Source organism: Palaemon carinicauda, chromosome 18, assembly GCF_036898095.1.
Source record: "Palaemon carinicauda isolate YSFRI2023 chromosome 18, ASM3689809v2, whole genome shotgun sequence".
Classification (NCBI taxonomy): domain Eukaryota; kingdom Metazoa; phylum Arthropoda; class Malacostraca; order Decapoda; family Palaemonidae; genus Palaemon; species Palaemon carinicauda.
In genome coordinates, this window is record NC_090742.1 from 29,359,205 (window position 1) to 29,379,086 (window position 19,882).

Here is a 19,882-nt window from a genome sequence, read left to right on the forward strand (position 1 = left end):
GGTACCAGTATATAAGAAAGTTGTCTATATGCCCTAATATATTGATGTTGATTACCATACTGCCCAATTATCAAGTAACAGAAGATGTGTAAGGTTCAAGTCCTTATAATATGCTGCCAACGACTACGAGCCGAAAACTTCCTCTACGAATTGGCACCATAAGTAGTTTTGAATTTCGATTATCTAACTTTATTGAAAATTTGTATGATTTCACTCCTTGCAGTAACTAGCTCGTCATAGTTAGGTATTTGTTAGTTTTAGTACCTCTCTGTCCCTTTCCCTTTTAGAATTATACTACCTGGAAACATCCTTGCTTCGCATTCTGCTAGACGGAAATTCGAGACCCGTTCAAGCTCAACAGTTAATTGTAGTGACTGTAACCTCGCTATCCTTCTGAGCTAAGGATTGGGTATTTTTGGGGAAGCCTATAGGGCTACTTGCTGAGTTATCAGCGGCCATTACCTGACCCTCTTGGTCCTACCTTGGGTGGAGAGGGACCTAAGCGCTGACCATATGGATATATGGTCAGTCTCTTGGGCATTGTCTCTGTCGCTTGCCTCTGCCATTCATGAGCGACCTTAACAAGAGACAAGGGGGGCATGAATTTTACGGTAATTGTTTACAACACCACTCTCTCCATTTACTACAAAGTAATGCAATCCTACAGTTCTCATCTTCTTGCACAGTAATTAGGTGGTTATTTAAATTATGGGAAAGCAATAATTAGCAAGATATGTTGAGGAAGGGGGAAGGGGTTATAAAAAGAAAATAACTCGGTTTCCTCACCAAACGACTTGGAACTGACATGTCAACATAGTCAACCAAACAGAATTCGTGATGCCAGCGTACATAAGCAGAAGTTCGTGATGCCAGCGTACATTTGATATACTGTATATTCAAAATAATACTTAATTAAAAATGGAATAATTTACAGTACTCAAAAGTGTCCATAAAATATTCAATTTACAAATAGGGACACTTTTGAGTAATCACTCCATTTCTGATTAAGTATATTTTGAATATACAGTATATCAAATGTACGCTGGCATCATGAATTCTGTTCGGTTGACTATGTTGACATGTCAGTTCCAAGTCGTTTGGTGAGGAAACCGAGCTATTTTCTTTATATAACCCCTTCCCCCTTCCTCAACATATCTTGCTAATTATTGCTTTCCCAGAATTTAAATAACCACCTAATTACTGTGCAAGAAGATGAGAACTGTAGGATTGCATTATTTTGGAGTAAATGGAGAGCGTGGTGTTGTAAACAATTACCAATTTTACTATCATATCTTAGTCATTGATAGCTGTAGCTATATATATATATATATATATATATATATATATATATATATATATACACATACATATATACATACATACATACATATATATATATACATACATACATACATATATATATATATATATATATATATATATATATATATACACTGTATAAATTTACATAGATAGATAGGTAGATAGATAAATTAATTATAGATATATATATATATATATATATATATATATACTATATATACTGTACACTGTAACTGTATATATATATGTATATATATATATATGTGTATATATATACACACACATATATACATATAATTTATATATATATATATATATATATATATATATTTATATACGAGTATGTATATAATGTATATCTACACACACACACACACACACACACACATATATATATATATATATATATATATATATATATATATATATATATTATATATATATATGTGTGTGTGTGTATGTAAATATATATATTATATATATATATAAATGTATATATATATATTATAAATATATAGCTGTTTCTAACTTAATCCTCCCTGATTCTCTTAGAAAAGGTTTAATTATCAAGATGTAGGAGTTTCCCGTCTAGTGCAATATATACAGTAGCCTTATATTCCTTTATACCCGGCACATTTAATTTATAAGCATTAACTCTGTCATGCCCGCATGTTTTGTATTTATTTTTTTGATCCAGATAAAAGTACATTAAATTTAATCAACATTAAGGTACACTATTTCAATACAAAATAACATAGTTGGTGTGATTTAGGCACAGTTTAGTTTTTAGATAGGTGGATAAGATGCAGCCTTTCAGGTTTGCACTCCTTTGGCACTGTGAGGGTTCTTTCTACCATTTGGGGTTGGTATACGGCGTTTACTAAACTTGCCTAGTAAGAGACAGCTTTCGGTTCTTCGTCCATGGCAACAGATTATAAGAGGCGAGCTTTGCACATTATCTCTGTTACTTGATAATTGTGTAGTATGGTAATTAATATCAATATTTTATTGCATATACATAACTTTCTTAGGCTTGGGCACCGATTAAAACAAGAAACCGAAAGCGAAAACATAAATTGATGATACCAGATACCGATCTGCAATAGCAAGTAGTCTGTTTACAATATTACAGCGTTGTGTTGTAGACGCTACCGACCATTAACGTTATTACTTTCGCCAGCTTCGTTGCGGCGAAGATTATGTTTTGATAGGCGTATGTTTGTATATTTGAGTGTGTGTTTGTGATTTGCATAACTCGAAAAGTATTTTGATCGATTCTCATGAAATTTGGTAGGATGATTGGCCATGATCCAAGAACAGTTTGATTAGATTTTGGGAGTGATATGGTCAAAAGTTAAGGCCAAGGTCATGAAAAGATAAGAAAAAAAGAAAAAACGAATCACAAAACTCAAAAATATTTAACCGAATCATATGAAATTTGGTGGGATGATTGACCATGATCCAAAGACAGTGTGATTAAATTTTAGAAGTTATTAAGGTCACAAAAAAAGGTCTTTTTGCTATATCGTGGTCAATTTTTATCCGAGTTGCATGCCACAATGTGCATAATTCTTATCTTGTGATATACAACATGATATAGTGATGTCATTACCCTTGTTTGTGTATTTTATGTTAGATTGCCTGTCTGTTTATTTGTGATTCGCCTAACTCAAAAACTATTTGGTCTTATAACACGAAATATGGTTGGATGATTGGCCATGATCCAAGGGCAATTTTATTAGATTATGGAAGTGATTGGGTTAAAGGGTAAGGTAGGGAAAAGGTAAAAAATGTCTCTTTTGCTATATCATGGGCATTTTTTATCCAATTTGCTTGAAACTAGTGCAAAAATTTTCATAACTTAATCGCCTGTCGTGAAATATACATGATATAGGCGAAGGTATGTGCTCTACCGAGTGTCCTATCTACAGTAGATATATGTATAATATATATCAAAAGTCTTAATTTCTTTTAAGTTGGCCTAAAAATTATACAATTGAGTTTCTGTTAGGGGAGGGAGTCGGGTTGCTGACGTTGTGGTACGGGGTAGGTGATGACATCATGAGTTGGCAATATTTGCTAAGCTCACGCTGTAATGGCTCAAATTTCGTCGAGGGACAAATCCCTCCAGACTTCGCTAATATGCCGACAGGAGCATCTCTGTGAGATGTTAGCTCGGTCTGTGACACGAGACCAGCTGGCAAGTCCAGTGGTGATTTCCTTTCAGTGCAGCAAAACATTGTCTCAAATAATAACTGCTAAAGAAAAAAAAACGACGGCAATTAGAGATGAAAAATAGAAAGACTTTCAGAATAACGAAGCTCTGGGTAATAACTCTTCTTAAAGGTCTCAAATACGTGGCAGCTTTCAGCTACTATTTATAACATATATTTCATCTTGAAGTAATATTTTCTCTCTCTCTCTCTCTCTCTCTCTCTCTCTCTCTCTCTCTCTCTCTCTCTCTCTCTCTCTCTCTCTCAATGCGACTGACGGTTTCGAAACCTCGTGTCAAAAATCAAACGACATCTTCTAAAGGAGCTAAAAGAAAAGGAAGAAAAATGAGGTGGGGACAGAGAGAGGGAGAGATTAGTCGAGAACTAACGAGACTGGACGCGTGAAAGTTCATTAGACGCGAGACAACAATCGAAGTCTTCAAAAAAGACGTTGCTTAATTGGAGGGCAAATTGATAGACCCATTCTTGCCGTCGAAAGTGACGCAATGACGCGAGTGACACAAAAAACGCTCTGAGAACTGAAACATAAGAAATGTCACTGACAGATATGTCGAGTTCATTAACCATTGTGAAGAATTCTTCGAAAAATCAACAATTAAAAATGTTGTTGATAAGATTCATTGGGATAATTAATTATTGTAAAAAATAGTATTAGAAATATTTAAAACTATTAGGAATACAACTGATGGATTTGTTGCGTTAATTAGTAACTAATTATGATATAAATAATAAGCTATTTTCGTTCAAGAATTTAATTTGGAGATGCATCATGGTAATTATCATTAGTTCTTTTTATTAATTACGATTTAATGAGACTAAAATATACATCGTCGCCATTAAGGTATTCAGTTATATATATATATATATATATATATATATATATATATATATATATATATATATATATATATACACAGTATATATATATATATATATATATATATATATATATATATATAGATAGATAGATAGATAGATAGATATAGATAGATAGATATATATATAGATAGATATATATATAGATATATATATATATATAGATATATATATGTATATAGATATATATATATATATATATATATATATATATATATATATATATATTTATATATATATTCTCTTTCTGGGGGATATATATATATATATAGATATATATATATATATATATATATATATTTATATATATATAAATATATATATATATATTTATATATATATAAATATATATGTATATATATATTCTCTTTCTGGGGGATATATATATATATATATATATATATATATATATATATACATATATATATATACATACATATATATATATATATATATATATATATATATATATATATATATATATATACACACAATCATAAATCGTCAATAATATGCCATCTAATGGCAACCATATATCAACAGTGATGAGTGTCTGTGAGTTTGCAAAGGTCCATTGCAGCCCCTGGATTTATTTTCTCATATTACCACGCTCCAAGCCAAACACCAATTCTACTTAAGAACCGCTTAACCTAAAGTTCATTACCCAACAAGTAGTGTAATCGGAGGCCATAGTCACTGGCAACTTCTGGCGTATAGAATTTAATTTATCTTAATCACCAGTGAACTAAAAATTTAAAAGCAGATTATTTTTAAGAGAGAGAGAGAGAGAGAGAGAGAGAGAGAGAGAGAGAGAGAGAGAGAGAGAGAGAGAGAGAGAGAGAGAGAGAGAGAGAGAGAGAGAGAGTGTGTTTTGTTAGAAGAATTTAAATTTTTTAGAAGTTGATGAGAAGGAAATCTATTGTGAGTGAATGACTTTTACATTTAATAGAAAGCAAGTTAAGCTGATTAGAAATTAAAATAGTTTTAGTAGATTGTTTCTCTAATTAACCCATAACTATTTTTAATGTTCAATACCTAACTTTCATTGTATTAAGCAAGAAATTAATTTTTATGATGATAGCCAACATCATCATCATTCTTATTATTATCATCATCATCGTCATATTATCATAATCATCATCATGCAACTTAAGATGCCATCTATCAATCATTTTGTCTTGTATAGAAACCAGTATTTTGTAAGGTATGGAAGAAGATCTGAATTGCTTTATAAAAGAATTGAGTGAGGCATTTCTTTGAATGTCATATGCCATTCTGTGCTCATATTTAACGCACGGGACAAACGAAAAATTAATTTACAATGTTTCATCTAAAATGCAAATATGTATTCTTTAAGGAAGGTCGAAGATATCATTTCATTGAAGCAATACAAAGTAGCTTTCTTATGGATTCTTGAGAAGTAAACATTTCCACAACAATATCACAATACTAGAAAAATCAATTCAACAATAGTTTAGTATTATTGTCAAAGTTGAGAATAAAGATAACTGCTTTCGAAGGTTTGCCCATCTCTGAAGTTCAACCGGAAAGGTGGAATTCAAATATAGAAATTCAGTCTCTTCACCTTTCACAATTATTCCACACAAGAAAACATTAATTCTATTTCCAAATTTCTTCCCCAATGAATTTTGCATCATCAGTATATCAATTTCTGTGTCTCCAGATAACCCCCAATCAATCAATTATTAAATCAATCATTTTCGACAGAAATATCTTTTGCTGATGTCCTCCTTCCATTTTACACCAGGAATCAGCGAGTGTCGTGCAAGAGCGAGGAGAACCTGATACCAAGCCTGGATCTATCCTTCTGGAAGGAGGAGGTAGACTCCCAGTTTCCAGGACTCCTCTACGCTGGGGGGATCCTCAACATGTCTATCATCACGACGGAAGATTCCCAAACGTAAGTTGCACTCCCAAGTATCTCTTGGTTATCGTAGCTTAAGCTGAATTGTTTCAGGCCGCGAGATACGGGAATATATCTTAATTTTGTAACATTGATTATTTCAGAAGTAGAATTTAGCCAGTATTAAATTCGGTGCAAAGAGATCACAAAGTCTTAATGTAGTTTTAGGTGATGCAAGATAGTTTCTTCATCCCGATCGCTTATTGAATACCGTAGACCCTATTTCTTTTTTATGAAACAAACTCTAATTTTTAGGGACTTTCATCTTTTTATTACTCATCTCTTTTAGGATTGAATAGAAAATTTGTCTGATCAATGGCCTCATTCATATCTATTTTCTAAAACTTTCCTTCTTTTTTGTATGGGTATTATTTCAGCCAAACTTCTACAGAGCTGGCGATTGGTTCCTATCCTGGACTGCTAATCTTTAAAAAGAATTTCCTGCTTTTGTTGCAGTTGTCTGTCTTACAACCTATAAAATTTGGGATACACGACATCATTAGGTTTAATTTCCCCCTTTTCTTTTCATTGCTTATTTTATATTATACATCACATTATATATTAATTGATAGGTGGAACCCATTGTGCATCCATATACTTTACCTTATGTAAAACAAATCAAAGTTCAAATATAACGTACCGACTGAAGAGATATTTCTCTTTAAGTGAGCCTTGTAATTTAAGTGTTCTCATTAGGATAGTTAATTTGCTACTGAAGCTGAATAGCTGCGAAGAAAGTGAATAGTTAAAATAATTGAGTTACAGTGGGAATAGGAAACTTCTTTGTAAAAGTAATGGAGGTATATATATATATATATATATATATGTGTGTGTGTGTGTGTATGTATGTATATATTATATATTTATATATGTGTGTGTATATATATATATATATATATATATATATATATATATATATATATATATATATATATATTGCAATATTTACAGAGGCATCAAACTTACGTTGGTTGTCATGAAAATGTATAGTATGCTCATTCTAAATCGGCTAGAAAGAGAGAGAGAAGTTGATGAAAAGCTGAGAGATGAACAAGTAGGATTTAGAAAAGTTAAAAATTGTACTGACCAAATTTTCATTATAAGACATGTAGTACAGCAATGTGTATGATATAGAAATCCACTTTTGATGGCACTAGTGGACTAAGAAAAAGCCTTTGATAGTGCGCACTGGCCAATTTTGTGGAGAGCCCTGCGTTATTACGGAGTTAATCTTAAATATGTAAATTTGATTAAGTCTTCATGAGCATAGCAAATGCAAAGTTATTGCTAGCTGAGTCCTATCAAATTCATTTCCAGTGAACAGTGAAGTACTCCAAGGGAATATGTTGTCACCTATACTGTTTATCCTCCTCATGGATTTTGTAATGCATAGAACAGTTGGGGATGATGAAGGATTGGACTGGATCGGTAACAGGAAATTACCTGACCTAGAGTATGCTGATAACGCTGTTATTATTAGCAGAACACCACAGGATTTGCAAAGCTTGCTTACCAGAATGCAGGAAATTTTACATGAGGTTGGGGTCAAGATAAATAGAAGAAAGACATAGATGATGAGAACGGAATCTGCAATGGAAGAGTTAATATCAATGGAATGAGAAAGGATTAATGAAGTGGAATCATTTAGATGATCTCTATTACAGATCTTTAGAAATTGAATTTAATGAAAGATTGAAAAAAGAAAATCAGACATTGGCTAAGTTTAAGTAAAATTTGTAGATCAAATCACGTGAAATTACATATAAAAATCAGGCTATATATCAGTTTAGTGAGGTCGGTGTTCTCCATGGACATGATCGTAGTATGACATTGAAACAATATCCAATAGATTTTGTAGATTTGAGAACAATGCCCTCAGATGAATATTGTGAGTTTTTAACTGGATTAGAAATGAAACTACAAGAGAGATTACTCGAGTGCCATATGTGGATGACATCATGATGAGGGATAGATGGAGATGGTTTGGGCATGCTCTTTGCATTCCCCAAGAGATATTCGTTCACCAAACTTTCCAAATTTTACTTAGCCATTGTCTGATTTGCTTTTTTCAATCTTTCATTGAAGTCAAATTCCATAGATCCTGTATTAGAAATCATAGTTCCTAAATATTTTAATGATTCCACCTCATTAATCCTTTCTCATTCCAATGATATTTCATTTTCCATTGTATATTCCGCTCTCATAATCTCTTGCCTTTCTTCTATTCATCTTCAGCCCAACCTCATGTGATATTTCATGGATTCTGGTAAGCCAGCTTTGCAAATCCTGCACACTGTAGTTGAGCTAATTTCCTGTCACCAATCCAGTTCAATCCTTCTCCACTGTCCCCAACTGTTCTATGCATTACAAAATCCATGAGGAGGATTAACAACATGGGTAACAACACATTCCCTTAGAGAACTCCACTGTTCATTGGGAATTCATTTGATAGGACTCCACTAACATTAATTTTGCACTTTCCATGCTCAGGAACAGACTTAATCAAATTTACATACTTGAGTGGAACTCCATAATTATGCAAGACACTCAATAAAATTGGCCGGTGAACACTTTCAAAGGCTTTTCCATAGTCCACATATGCCATCAAAAAGTGGATTTCTATATTATACATATTGCTGTACAACATGTCTTAAAATTGAAATTTAGTCAGTACTACTTATATACATAAATTACACACACACACACACACACACACACACATATATATATATATAAATATATATATATATATATATATATATATATATATATATATATATATATATGTATATTTATATATAAATATATACATACATATATATATATGTATATATATACATATATATATATGTGTGTGTTTGTGTGCATGTGTGTGCGTGCGTGTGTGTGTATGCGTAAGTGTAAGTGTTCAAGTAATTTTTTTCTCACTCTAAAGCAATAGATCAATACGATTATCCTTTTCACCTTATCTTATCTCCTTGTTTACTATAGTGTGTATGCAACACTTCTTTATCTAATATATGCAGCCGTGTATGCACCACTTCAGGATAAGGACCATGCAAATAAACCCTATAGTATAGAGGAGTAAAAGAATTCACTTATTGTGAACCACTAGGAATAAGGGAACTCGCTTGTTGATAATCACCAGAAGAAATAAAGCACTTGTTTTAAACCAACAGGAATATGGGAACTCTTTTTTGTGAACCACCAGGAATATGGGAACTCATTTGTTTAAAACCACTAGGGATATGGAAACTCACTTGTGAAACACCAGGAATATGAGACACTCGTTTGTTTATAACCACTAAGGATATGGAAACTCACTTATCGGGAACTACCAGGAATATGGGAGCTCATTTGTTGGAAACCACTAGGGATATGGAAAGTCCCTTGTTGTGAACCACCAAGAATATGGGAACTTATATGTTGAAAACCACTAGGTATAAGGAAAGTCTCTTGTCGTGAACCACCGGGAATATGGGAACTCCAATTTGTTGAAAACCACCAGTGATATGGAAAGTCCCTTGTTGTGAACCACTAGGAATATGGTAACCTATTTGTTGAAAACCACTAGGGATATGGAAATTCACTTGTTGTGAATCACTAGGAATATGGAAACTCATTTGTTGAAAACCATTAGGGGTATGAAAACTCAGTTGTTGTGAGCTACCAGGAATATGGGAACTCGTTTGTTTAAAACCATTGGGGATATGGGAACTCGTTTGTTTAAAACCATTGGGGATATGGAAACTCACTTGTTGTGAACCACCAGGAATATGGAAATCATTTGTTGAAAACCACTTGGGATATGGAGCCTCACTTGATGTGAACCGCCAAGAATCTGGGAACTCGTTTGTTGAAAACCACTAGGTATAAGGAAAGTCTCTTGTCGTGAACCACCGGGAATATGGGAACTCCAATTTGTTGAAAACCACCAGTGATATGGAAAGTCCCTTGTTGTGAACCACTAGGAATATGGTAACCTATTTGTTGAAAACCACTAGGGATATGGAAATTCACTTGTTGTGAATCACTAGGAATATGGAAACTCATTTGTTGAAAACCATTAGGGGTATGAAAACTCAGTTGTTGTGAGCTACCAGGAATATGGGAACTCGTTTGTTTAAAACCATTGGGGATATGGGAACTCGTTTGTTTAAAACCATTGGGGATATGGAAACTCACTTGTTGTGAACCACCAGGAATATGGAAATCATTTGTTGAAAACCACTTGGGATATGGAGCCTCACTTGATGTGAACCGCCAAGAATCTGGGAACTCGTTTGTTGAAAACCACTAGGGATATGAAAACTCACTTGTTGTGAACTGCCATGAATATGGTAACTCATTTGTTGAAAACCACTAGGGATATGGAAACTCACTTGTGAACCGCCAAGAATCTGGGAACTCATTTGTTGAAAACCACTAGGGATATGGAAACTCACTTGTTGTGAACCACCGGGAATATGGAAACTCATTTGATGAAAACCACTAGGGATATGGGAACTCACTTGTTGTGAACCACCAGGAATATGGGAACTTATTTGTTTAAAACCCCCGGCGATATGGGAAGGGACTTGTAATGAACCAACAGGAATATGGAAACTCATTGGCTGAAAACCACTAAAGATATGGGGAATCACCTATTGTGAACCACCAGGAATATGAGAACTCGTTTGTCGAAAACCAGTAGGGGTATGGGAATTTCCTTATAGTAAACCACTAGGAATATGGGAACTCATTTGTTGAAAACCACTAGGGATACGGGAACTTAATGTCGTGAACCACCAGGAATATGGGAACTCATTTGTTGAAAACTACTAAGGATATGGAAACTCACCGGTTGTGAACAACCAGGAATATGAGAACTCGTTTGTTGAAAACCACTAGGGATATGGGAACTTACTTGTTGTGAACCACCAGGAATATGGGGACTCATTATTTGAAAACCACTAGAGACATAGGAACTCACTTGTTGTAAACCAAGAGGAATATGGGAACTGACTTGTTGTGAACCTCCAGGAATATGAGAACTCATTTTTTGAAATCCACTAGAGATATGGGAAGTCCCTTGTTGTGAACCTCCAGGAATATGAGAACTCATTTTTTGAAATACACTAGAGATATGGGAAGTCCCTTGTTGTGAACCTCCAGGAATATGAGAACTCATTTTTTGAAATCCACTAGAGATATGGGAAGTCCCTTGTTGTGAACCTCCAGGAATATGAGAACTCATTTTTTGAAATCCACTAGAGATATGGGAAGTCCCTTGTTGTGAACCTCCAGGAGTATGAGAACTCATTTTTTTGAAATCCACTAGAGATATGGGAAGTCCCTTGTTGTGAACCTCCAGGAATATGAGAACTCATTTTTTGAAATCCACTAGAGATATGGGAAGTCCCTTGTTGTGAACCTCCAGGAATATGAGAACTCATTTGTTGAAAACCACTAGAGATATGGGAAGTCCCTTGTTGTGAACCTCCAGGAATATGAGAACTCATTTTTTGAAATCCACTAGAGATATGGGAAGTCCCTTGTTGTGAACCTCCAGGAGTATGAGAACTCATTTTTTTGAAATCCACTAGAGATATGGGAAGTCCCTTGTTGTGAACCTCCAGGAATATGAGAACTCATTTTTTGAAATCCACTAGAGATATGGGAAGTCCCTTGTTGTGAACCTCCAGGAATATGAGAACTCATTTGTTGAAAACCACTAGTGATATGGGAACTTACTTGTTGTGAACCACCAGGAATATGGGGACTCATTATTTGAAAACCACTAGAGACATAGGAACTCACTTGTTGTGAACCAAGAGGAATATGGGAACTGACTTGTTGTGAACCTCCAGCAGTATGAGAACTCATTTTTTTGAAATCCACTAGAGATATGGGAAGTCCCTTGTTGTGAACCTCCAGGAATATGAGAACTCATTTTTTGAAATCCACTAGAGATATGGGAAGTCCCTTGTTGTGAACCTCCAGGAGTATGAGAACTCATTTTTTTGAAATCCACTAGAGATATGGGAAGTCCCTTGTTGTGAACCTCCAAGAATATGAGAACTCATTTTTTGAAATCCACTAGAGATATGGGAAGTCCCTTGTTGTGAACCTCCAGGAATATGAGAACTCATTTGTTGAAAACCACTAGGGATATGGGAACTTACTTGTTGTGAACCACCAGGAATATGGGGACTCATTATTTGAAAACCACCAAGAGACATAGGAACTCACTTGTTGTGAACCAAGAGGAATATGGGAACTGACTTGTTGTGAACCACAAGGAATATGGGAACTCATCTGTTGAAAACCACTATGGATATGTGAGCTCACTTGTTGTGAACCAAGATGAATATGGGAACTCATTTGTTTATAACCACCAAGGATATGGGAACTCACTTGTTAGGAACCACCAGGAATATGGGAACTCATTTGTTGAAAACCACTAGGGATATGGAAGCTCACTTGTTGTGAATGCCAGTAATATGGGAACTCATTTGTTGTGAACGCCAGTAATATGGGAACTCATTTGTTGGAAACCACCAGTTATATGGGAACTTACTTGTTGTGAACCACCAGGAATATGGGAACTCAATTATTTAAAAACCCACTAGAGATACAGGAGCCCACTTGTGAACCACCAGGAATATGGGAACTCATTTGTTTATAACCACCAGGGATATGGGAACTCACTTGTTATGAACCACCATAAATATGGGAACTCATTTGTTGAAAATCACTAGGGATATGGGAACTCACTTGTTGTGAACCGCCAGGAATATGGGAACTTATTTATTGCAAACCACTAGAGATATGGGAACTCACTTGTTGTGAACCACCAGGAATATGGGAACCACATTTGTTCTAAAACCAGTAGGGATATGGGAACTTACTTGTTGTGAACCACCAGGAATATGGGAGCCACATGTGTTGAAAACCACTAGAAATATGGGAACTCACTTGTTGTGAACCACCAGGAATATGGGAACTCATTTGTTGAAAACCACTAGAGATATGGGAACTTACTTGTTGTAAACCACCAGGAATATGGGAACCACATGTGTTGAAAACCACTAGAAATATGGGAACTCACTTGTTGTGAACCACCAGGAATATGGGAACTCATTTGTTGAAAACCACTAGAGATATGGGAACTTACTTGTTGTGAACCACCAGGAATATGGGAACCACATGTGTTGAAAACCACTAGAAATATGGGAACTCACTTGTTGTGAACCACCAGGAATATGGGAACTCATTTGTTGAAAACCACTAGGGATATGGAAACTCTTTTCTTGTGAACCACTAGATATATGGGAACTCATTTGTTGAAATTCACTAGAGATATGGGAACTCACTTGTTGTGAACCACCAGGAATATTGGAACCACATTTGTTGAAAACCACTAGAGATATGGGAACTCACTTGTTGTGAACCACCAGGAATATGGGAACTCATTTGTTGAAAACAACCAGGGATATGGGAACTCATTTGTTTTGAATCACCAAGAATATAGGAACTCATTTGTTGAAAACGACTAGAGATATGGGAACTCACTTGTTGTGAACCGCCAGGAATATGGGAATTCACTTGTTATGAACCACCTGGAATATGGGAACTAAATTGTTGAGAACCACCAGGAATGTGGTCACTCACTTTTTGTGAACCAAAAGAAATATGAGAACTCTCTTATTATGAACCATCAAGAATATTGGAAGTAGGTTGTTGTGAGCCTCGGGGAATATCGGAACTCGCTTATATTGAACAACAAGAAATATGGGAACTAAATTGCTGTGAACCATCAGGAACATAGGAACTCACTTGTGAACCAAAAGGAATATAGAAACTTACTTTTTTTAAACCACCTAGAATATGGATACTCAATTATTATGAACCAAAAGGCATGTAATTATTGTGAACCAAAAGGCATATGAGAACTCGCTTTTTGTGAACCACCAGGAATATAGAAGCTCACCTTTTGTTAATAGGAATATGAGAAGTCACTTTTTGTGAACCACCAGGAATATAGGAGGTCACTTTTTCTGAACCACAGGAATATGGGAACTAACTTTTTTTGTGAACTACCAAGAATATGGGAACTCCCTTTTTGTGAACCACTAAGAATATGGGAACTCACTTTGTGTGAACCACCAAGAATATGGGAACTCCTTTTTTGTGAACCACCAGGAATATGGGTACTCACTTTTTGTGAACCAAAAAGCAATATGGGCACTCACTTTTTGTGAACCACCAAGAAGAGGAGAATTCACTTTTTTGTGAACCAAAAAAGATATGGGAACTCACTTTTTTGTAATCCAAAAGGATTAAGGGAACTCACTTTTTTGTAATCCAAAAGGATTAGGGGAACTCACTTGTGGTGAGCCAAAAGGAATAAGGGAACTCATTTGTTGTTAACCACCAGGAATATGGGAACTCACTTATGAACCAAAAGGAATATGGGAACTCATTTATTGTGAACCACCAGGAATATGGGAACTCACTTCTTGTGAACCACCAGGAATATGGGAACTCACTTGTTGTGAACCAAAAAGAATATGGGACCTCACTTCTTGTGAACCCCCCGGAATATAGGAACTCACTTGTTAACCAAAAGGAATACGGGAACTCACTTTTTGTGAACCACCAAGAATATGGGAACTGTCTTGTGAACCAAAAGGGATATAGGAACTTGCTTGTAAACCAAAAGGAATATGGAACCCACTTTTTGTGAACCACCAAGAAAAGTGGGAACTGGCTTGTTTTGAACCAAAAGGAAAATATGAACTCACTTATAGTGAACTAAAATTAATAAAGGAACTCACTTGTTGTGAACTACCAGAAAAATGGGAACTCACTTATTGTAAACCAAAAGGACTATGGGAACTCACTTTTTATGCACCCAAAAGAATATGGGAATTCACTTGTGAACTAAAAGCAATATGAGAACTAACTGTTTGTGAACCAAAAGAATATGATAACTCATTTGTCGTGAACCAAAAGGAAAATGAGAACTCACTTGTTAAGAACCAAGACAAATAAAGGAACTCACTTTTCGTGAACCACCAGGAATATGGGAACTCACTTTTCGTGAACCACCAGGAATATGGGAACTCACTTGTGAACCAAAAGAAATATGGGAACTAATTTATTGTGAACCAAAAGCAATATGGGAACTAATTTATTGTGAACCAAAAGCAATATGGGAAATAACTTTTTGTGAGCGACCAGGAATATGAGACCTGGCATATGAACCAAAAGGAATATGGATATTACTTGTTTTGAACCACCAGGATTATGGGAACCCACTTTTTGTGTAACTAATAGAATATGGGAACTCTTTTTGTGAACTAAAAGGAATATAGGAAGTCACTTGTGAACCAAAAGGAATATGGGGACTCACTTTTTGTGAACCATCAGAACATGGATACTCACGTTTTGTGAACCAAGAGGAATATGGGAACTTATTTGTGAACCTATAGGAATATGGGAACTCACTTGTTGTTTAAACAGAAGGAATATGGGAACTCACTTGTTGTTAAACAGAAGGAATATGGGAACTCACTTGTTGTGAAACAGAAGGAATATGAAAACTCACTCTTTGTGAACCACCAAGATATTTTATTTTACTTTTTTTTCCTTTCTTCACTGAGCTATTTCCCCCGTTGGAGCCCCTGGCTTATAGCATCTTGCTTTTCCAACTAGGGTTGTTGCCTAGCAGGTAATAATAATAATAACATGGGAACTCAATCATGAACCAAAAGGGTTATGTGAACACTCTTATTATGAACAAAAAGGAATGTGGGACCTCACTTTTTGTGAACCACCAGGAATATGGGAACTCACTTTTTGTGAACCATCAGGAGTATGGGAACTCAGTTTTTGTGAACTACCAGGAATATGGGAACTGAATTGTGAACTACCAGGAATATGGGAACTCAATTTTGAACCAAAATGAATATAGGAACTCACTTCGTGTGAATCACCTGGAAATGGGAACTTAATTATTTTGAGCAACCTGGAATATGGAAACTCACTTGTAAAACAAAAGGAATATGGAAACTCACATTTTTGAACCTCCAGGAATATGGGAACTCACTTTTTGTGAACCACCAGGAATATGGGAACTCTTGTTTTCAACCTAAAGGAATAAGGGAACTCACTTTTTTTTGAACCGCCAAGAATATGGGAACTCACTTTTTGTGAACCACTTAGAATATGGGAACTCATTTGTAAACCAAAAGGAATATGGGAACTCACTTCTTGTGAACCACCTGTAATTTGGGAACTCACTTTTTTTTAACTACCTGGAATATGAGACCTCATTTCTTATGAACCAAAAGGAATATGGGAACTCACTTTTGAACCACCAGGAATATGGGAACTCATTTCTTATGAACCAAAAGGAATATGGGAACTCACTTTTTGTGAACCACCAGGAATATAGGAACTCTTGTTTTCAACCCAAAGGAATAAGGGAACTCACTTTTTTTTGAACCGCCACGAATATGGGAACTCACTTTTTGTGAACCACTTAGAATATGGGAACTAATTTGTGAACCAAAAGGAATATGGGTACTCACTTCTTGTGAACCACCAGGAATTTGGAAACTCACTTTTTTTTAACTACCTGGAATATGGGAACTCATTTCTTATGAACCAAAGGGAATATGGGAACTCACTTTTGAACTACCAGGAATATGGGAACTCATTTATTGTGAACCAAAAGGAATATGGGACCTCACTTAATGTGAACCAAAAGGAATATAGGAACTTGCTTTTTGTGAACCACCAAGAATATGGAAACTCACTTTTTTTGAACCAAAAAGAATATGGACCTCACTTCTTGTAAATAAAAATGAATATGGGAACTCATTTGTTGTGAACCAAAAGGAATATGGGAACTCACTTTTATTGAACCATCAGTAATATGGGAGCTCAGTTGATGGTAACGACAAGGAATATTGAAATTAATTTATTGTGAACTATCAGGAATATGAGAACCTACATTGTTAACCACTAGGTATATGGGAACTCACTAAATGTTATCCACTAGTAATATATGGGAAATTTTCTTCAACTTCGCTGCCTTTCTTGTTGACTGCGTTAAGTGCTTGGTCTTTTTTTTCTAGAAACTAATAAAATCCCGAAATAGAATAAATTTCTATACAAGAGCATTATACAATTTGCATAGAAATCTCAGCTCTGTAATGTTATTCATGTTCGTTCCATTTGTTATCTTGTTTGGTGGACAAGCACATTCATATGCATTATGTTAGTACTGTAAGAGTTATCGTACCAATTATGGAAAATCTTTCTTACTTTCCTTCTTAGTAACGTCGATTACGACAACAACGACCAAACGTCCGGTTTGCCGGAGGAAGACCCGTATCAGTTCGAACCCGAGGACGGCTTCGAAGACTACGACGAGGCCGCCCTCCAAGAAATCTTCTCCAGCGAGCTGCCCCGCCCGTTCGAGGAAATCAGCGAGAAGTCTGCCAAGGAGGATTCTGAGGGCGGCGGTCACTCTCCCCAATCATTCTCCGAAGGGCCGAGTTTGGCACAGCTGACCGACCACAACTTCAAGAATGTAATAGAACACGCCTATTCCAATACGCTTTTCTACGGGAAGAAATAGAATTACTGATGTTTCCGATTGTTTTTATTTCATTGCATAATTAAAGTGTTTTCTTGATGTTATATTTATTTATGTCTTGCAATTATTTTTCTACTGTTTCAGTGTGTGTTTTTATGTGGTAAGGAATTCATCACCGTAATGTTCTACATAAGTGTTTTTTTTCTCTCTGTCATGAAATTATCAGCTCCAGTAGGTTTTTCTCTGGTAGGAATAATTGACATGTTTATGAGCTGCTAGTTTCATTGATATTTATTTCAAGCGACGTTCTTCCTCTTATTTAGACAGACGAATGAAACTTGACCCTGGTCCTACGTGTGATTACTACTTTCAATATTCAGAACAATAACCATAAGAAAAAAACCCTTACCAAACCAGCTAGCTCTCTTTGACTGTTCAGACATTTTCAAATTGGACCGAGGTCATGTTTTATCATACAGTTTATACATAATGGTCAGTTGTTTATTTGGCTGATGTGCATTGTTGTCAATATTTCATTTACCGTATTCACCATTGCCAATTTCATTGTTGGTACGATTTTGAATGTAGTATTGTTGCTGATAGCATAGTTTTTTTGCACTGTTCAGTTTTGGCCAGCTAACAATTCTAATGAGGCGAGGCTGTTTTTTTGAGTGAGTGGCTGCTAAAATCTATATATTTATTGCATCGATTTATCCGTTTTTTTTATATATATATAAAAATCTATCAGAAAAGGTTAGACTTTTTAGTGTTATTAGAAAGCTTAAAAATTCCTAATTTATCACATTGTTTACTTGAAGGAAAAATAAATGTGACTATTCTTTAATGTTAAAGCAAAGTGGATATCCCTGTTCTGATAAGTTCTTGTTATTACGTTAATTAATAGTTTTTCTTTTACTCGTTGTTTGGCCTTGATTTTCCTAACCAGACTTGTTGAGGAACTATTTGAACCAGAAATATCTAAATACCAAAATATAAAAAAAACAGGACGGGTAATTTGAAAAGTTACGTGAAGACACATTACGTGGATACACCTGTTTCCCCTAAACTTGTGACGACCAATATTGGCCCCTTTCCCCTTGTTGATCGTGATAACCCTCTGGGGAATGACTCACTTTATATTTCCCCTCTTTGGTTCTTGGTTACCGTTTCCCCTTCCGTACTTTGAAAGTATTTCCTCTTATAAGCAATTATAATCTAAGCTTACTCCATTAATGCACTAATGATTTTACATTGTTTAATTTCTATCAGTACACAAAAAGATTATCTGAGGATGAAATTTTCGAGCAGTAATCTAATCCAAGATAACGTTAGACGAAGAGAATGGTGGATGTACTGAAAGATTAGACTGGCAACACAACACGCATGCGTTAAGAACAAACGCACGCACGCACGTAATAAAACACTGAAGGGGAAATTGTAAATACTATTACTTCCTTGTCTGACCAATCGCCACTATAATGGTCCAAAGCAAGACCTATCAGAGACCTGGTCGGTGTGGGCGTGGCCAATGAGAGAAGCCCCACAACGACTCACGACGTCCAGGGGGACCAAGGACCCTTCCATCCTAATCCAGGAGCAGCTACCTATTTGTGTCTACAGGCAGATCGTCTTCGAAGGATGCGTTGTCTAACCTCACGGCCACTTCAGTCCTCACCTATGTAATACAAAAGCTACATGTACAAGCGTTACAGACTAGGTGTATTATATGTTTCATGTGTGTGTATACACACACCACACTCGCGCATATATATATATATATATATATATATATATATATATATATATATATATATATGTATGTATGTATGTATGTATAAATACATATTTAAATATATATATATAATATATATATATATATGTACATATATCTATATATAAATATATATATATATATATATATATATATATATATAT

The 19,882-nt window shown here is 35.2% G+C and overlaps 1 protein-coding gene across 5 annotated transcripts in view; it reads left to right on the forward strand.

The window, feature by feature from the left end:
• Positions 1 to 19,647, forward strand: part of LOC137657742 (peroxidase-like) — a 249,080-nt gene extending 229,433 nt beyond the window's left edge. For all 5 annotated transcript variants that reach the window (XM_068392209.1, XM_068392208.1, XM_068392211.1 and 2 more), the window contains 2 exons: positions 6,202 to 6,354; positions 17,686 to 19,647. In XM_068392209.1, coding sequence (XP_068248310.1) covers positions 6,202 to 6,354; positions 17,686 to 17,989 — 457 coding nt within the window. In that variant the 3' untranslated portion in view covers positions 17,990 to 19,647. The remainder of the gene's footprint in view (positions 1 to 6,201; positions 6,355 to 17,685) is intronic.
• The last annotated feature ends 235 nt before the right edge of the window (positions 19,648 to 19,882 follow it).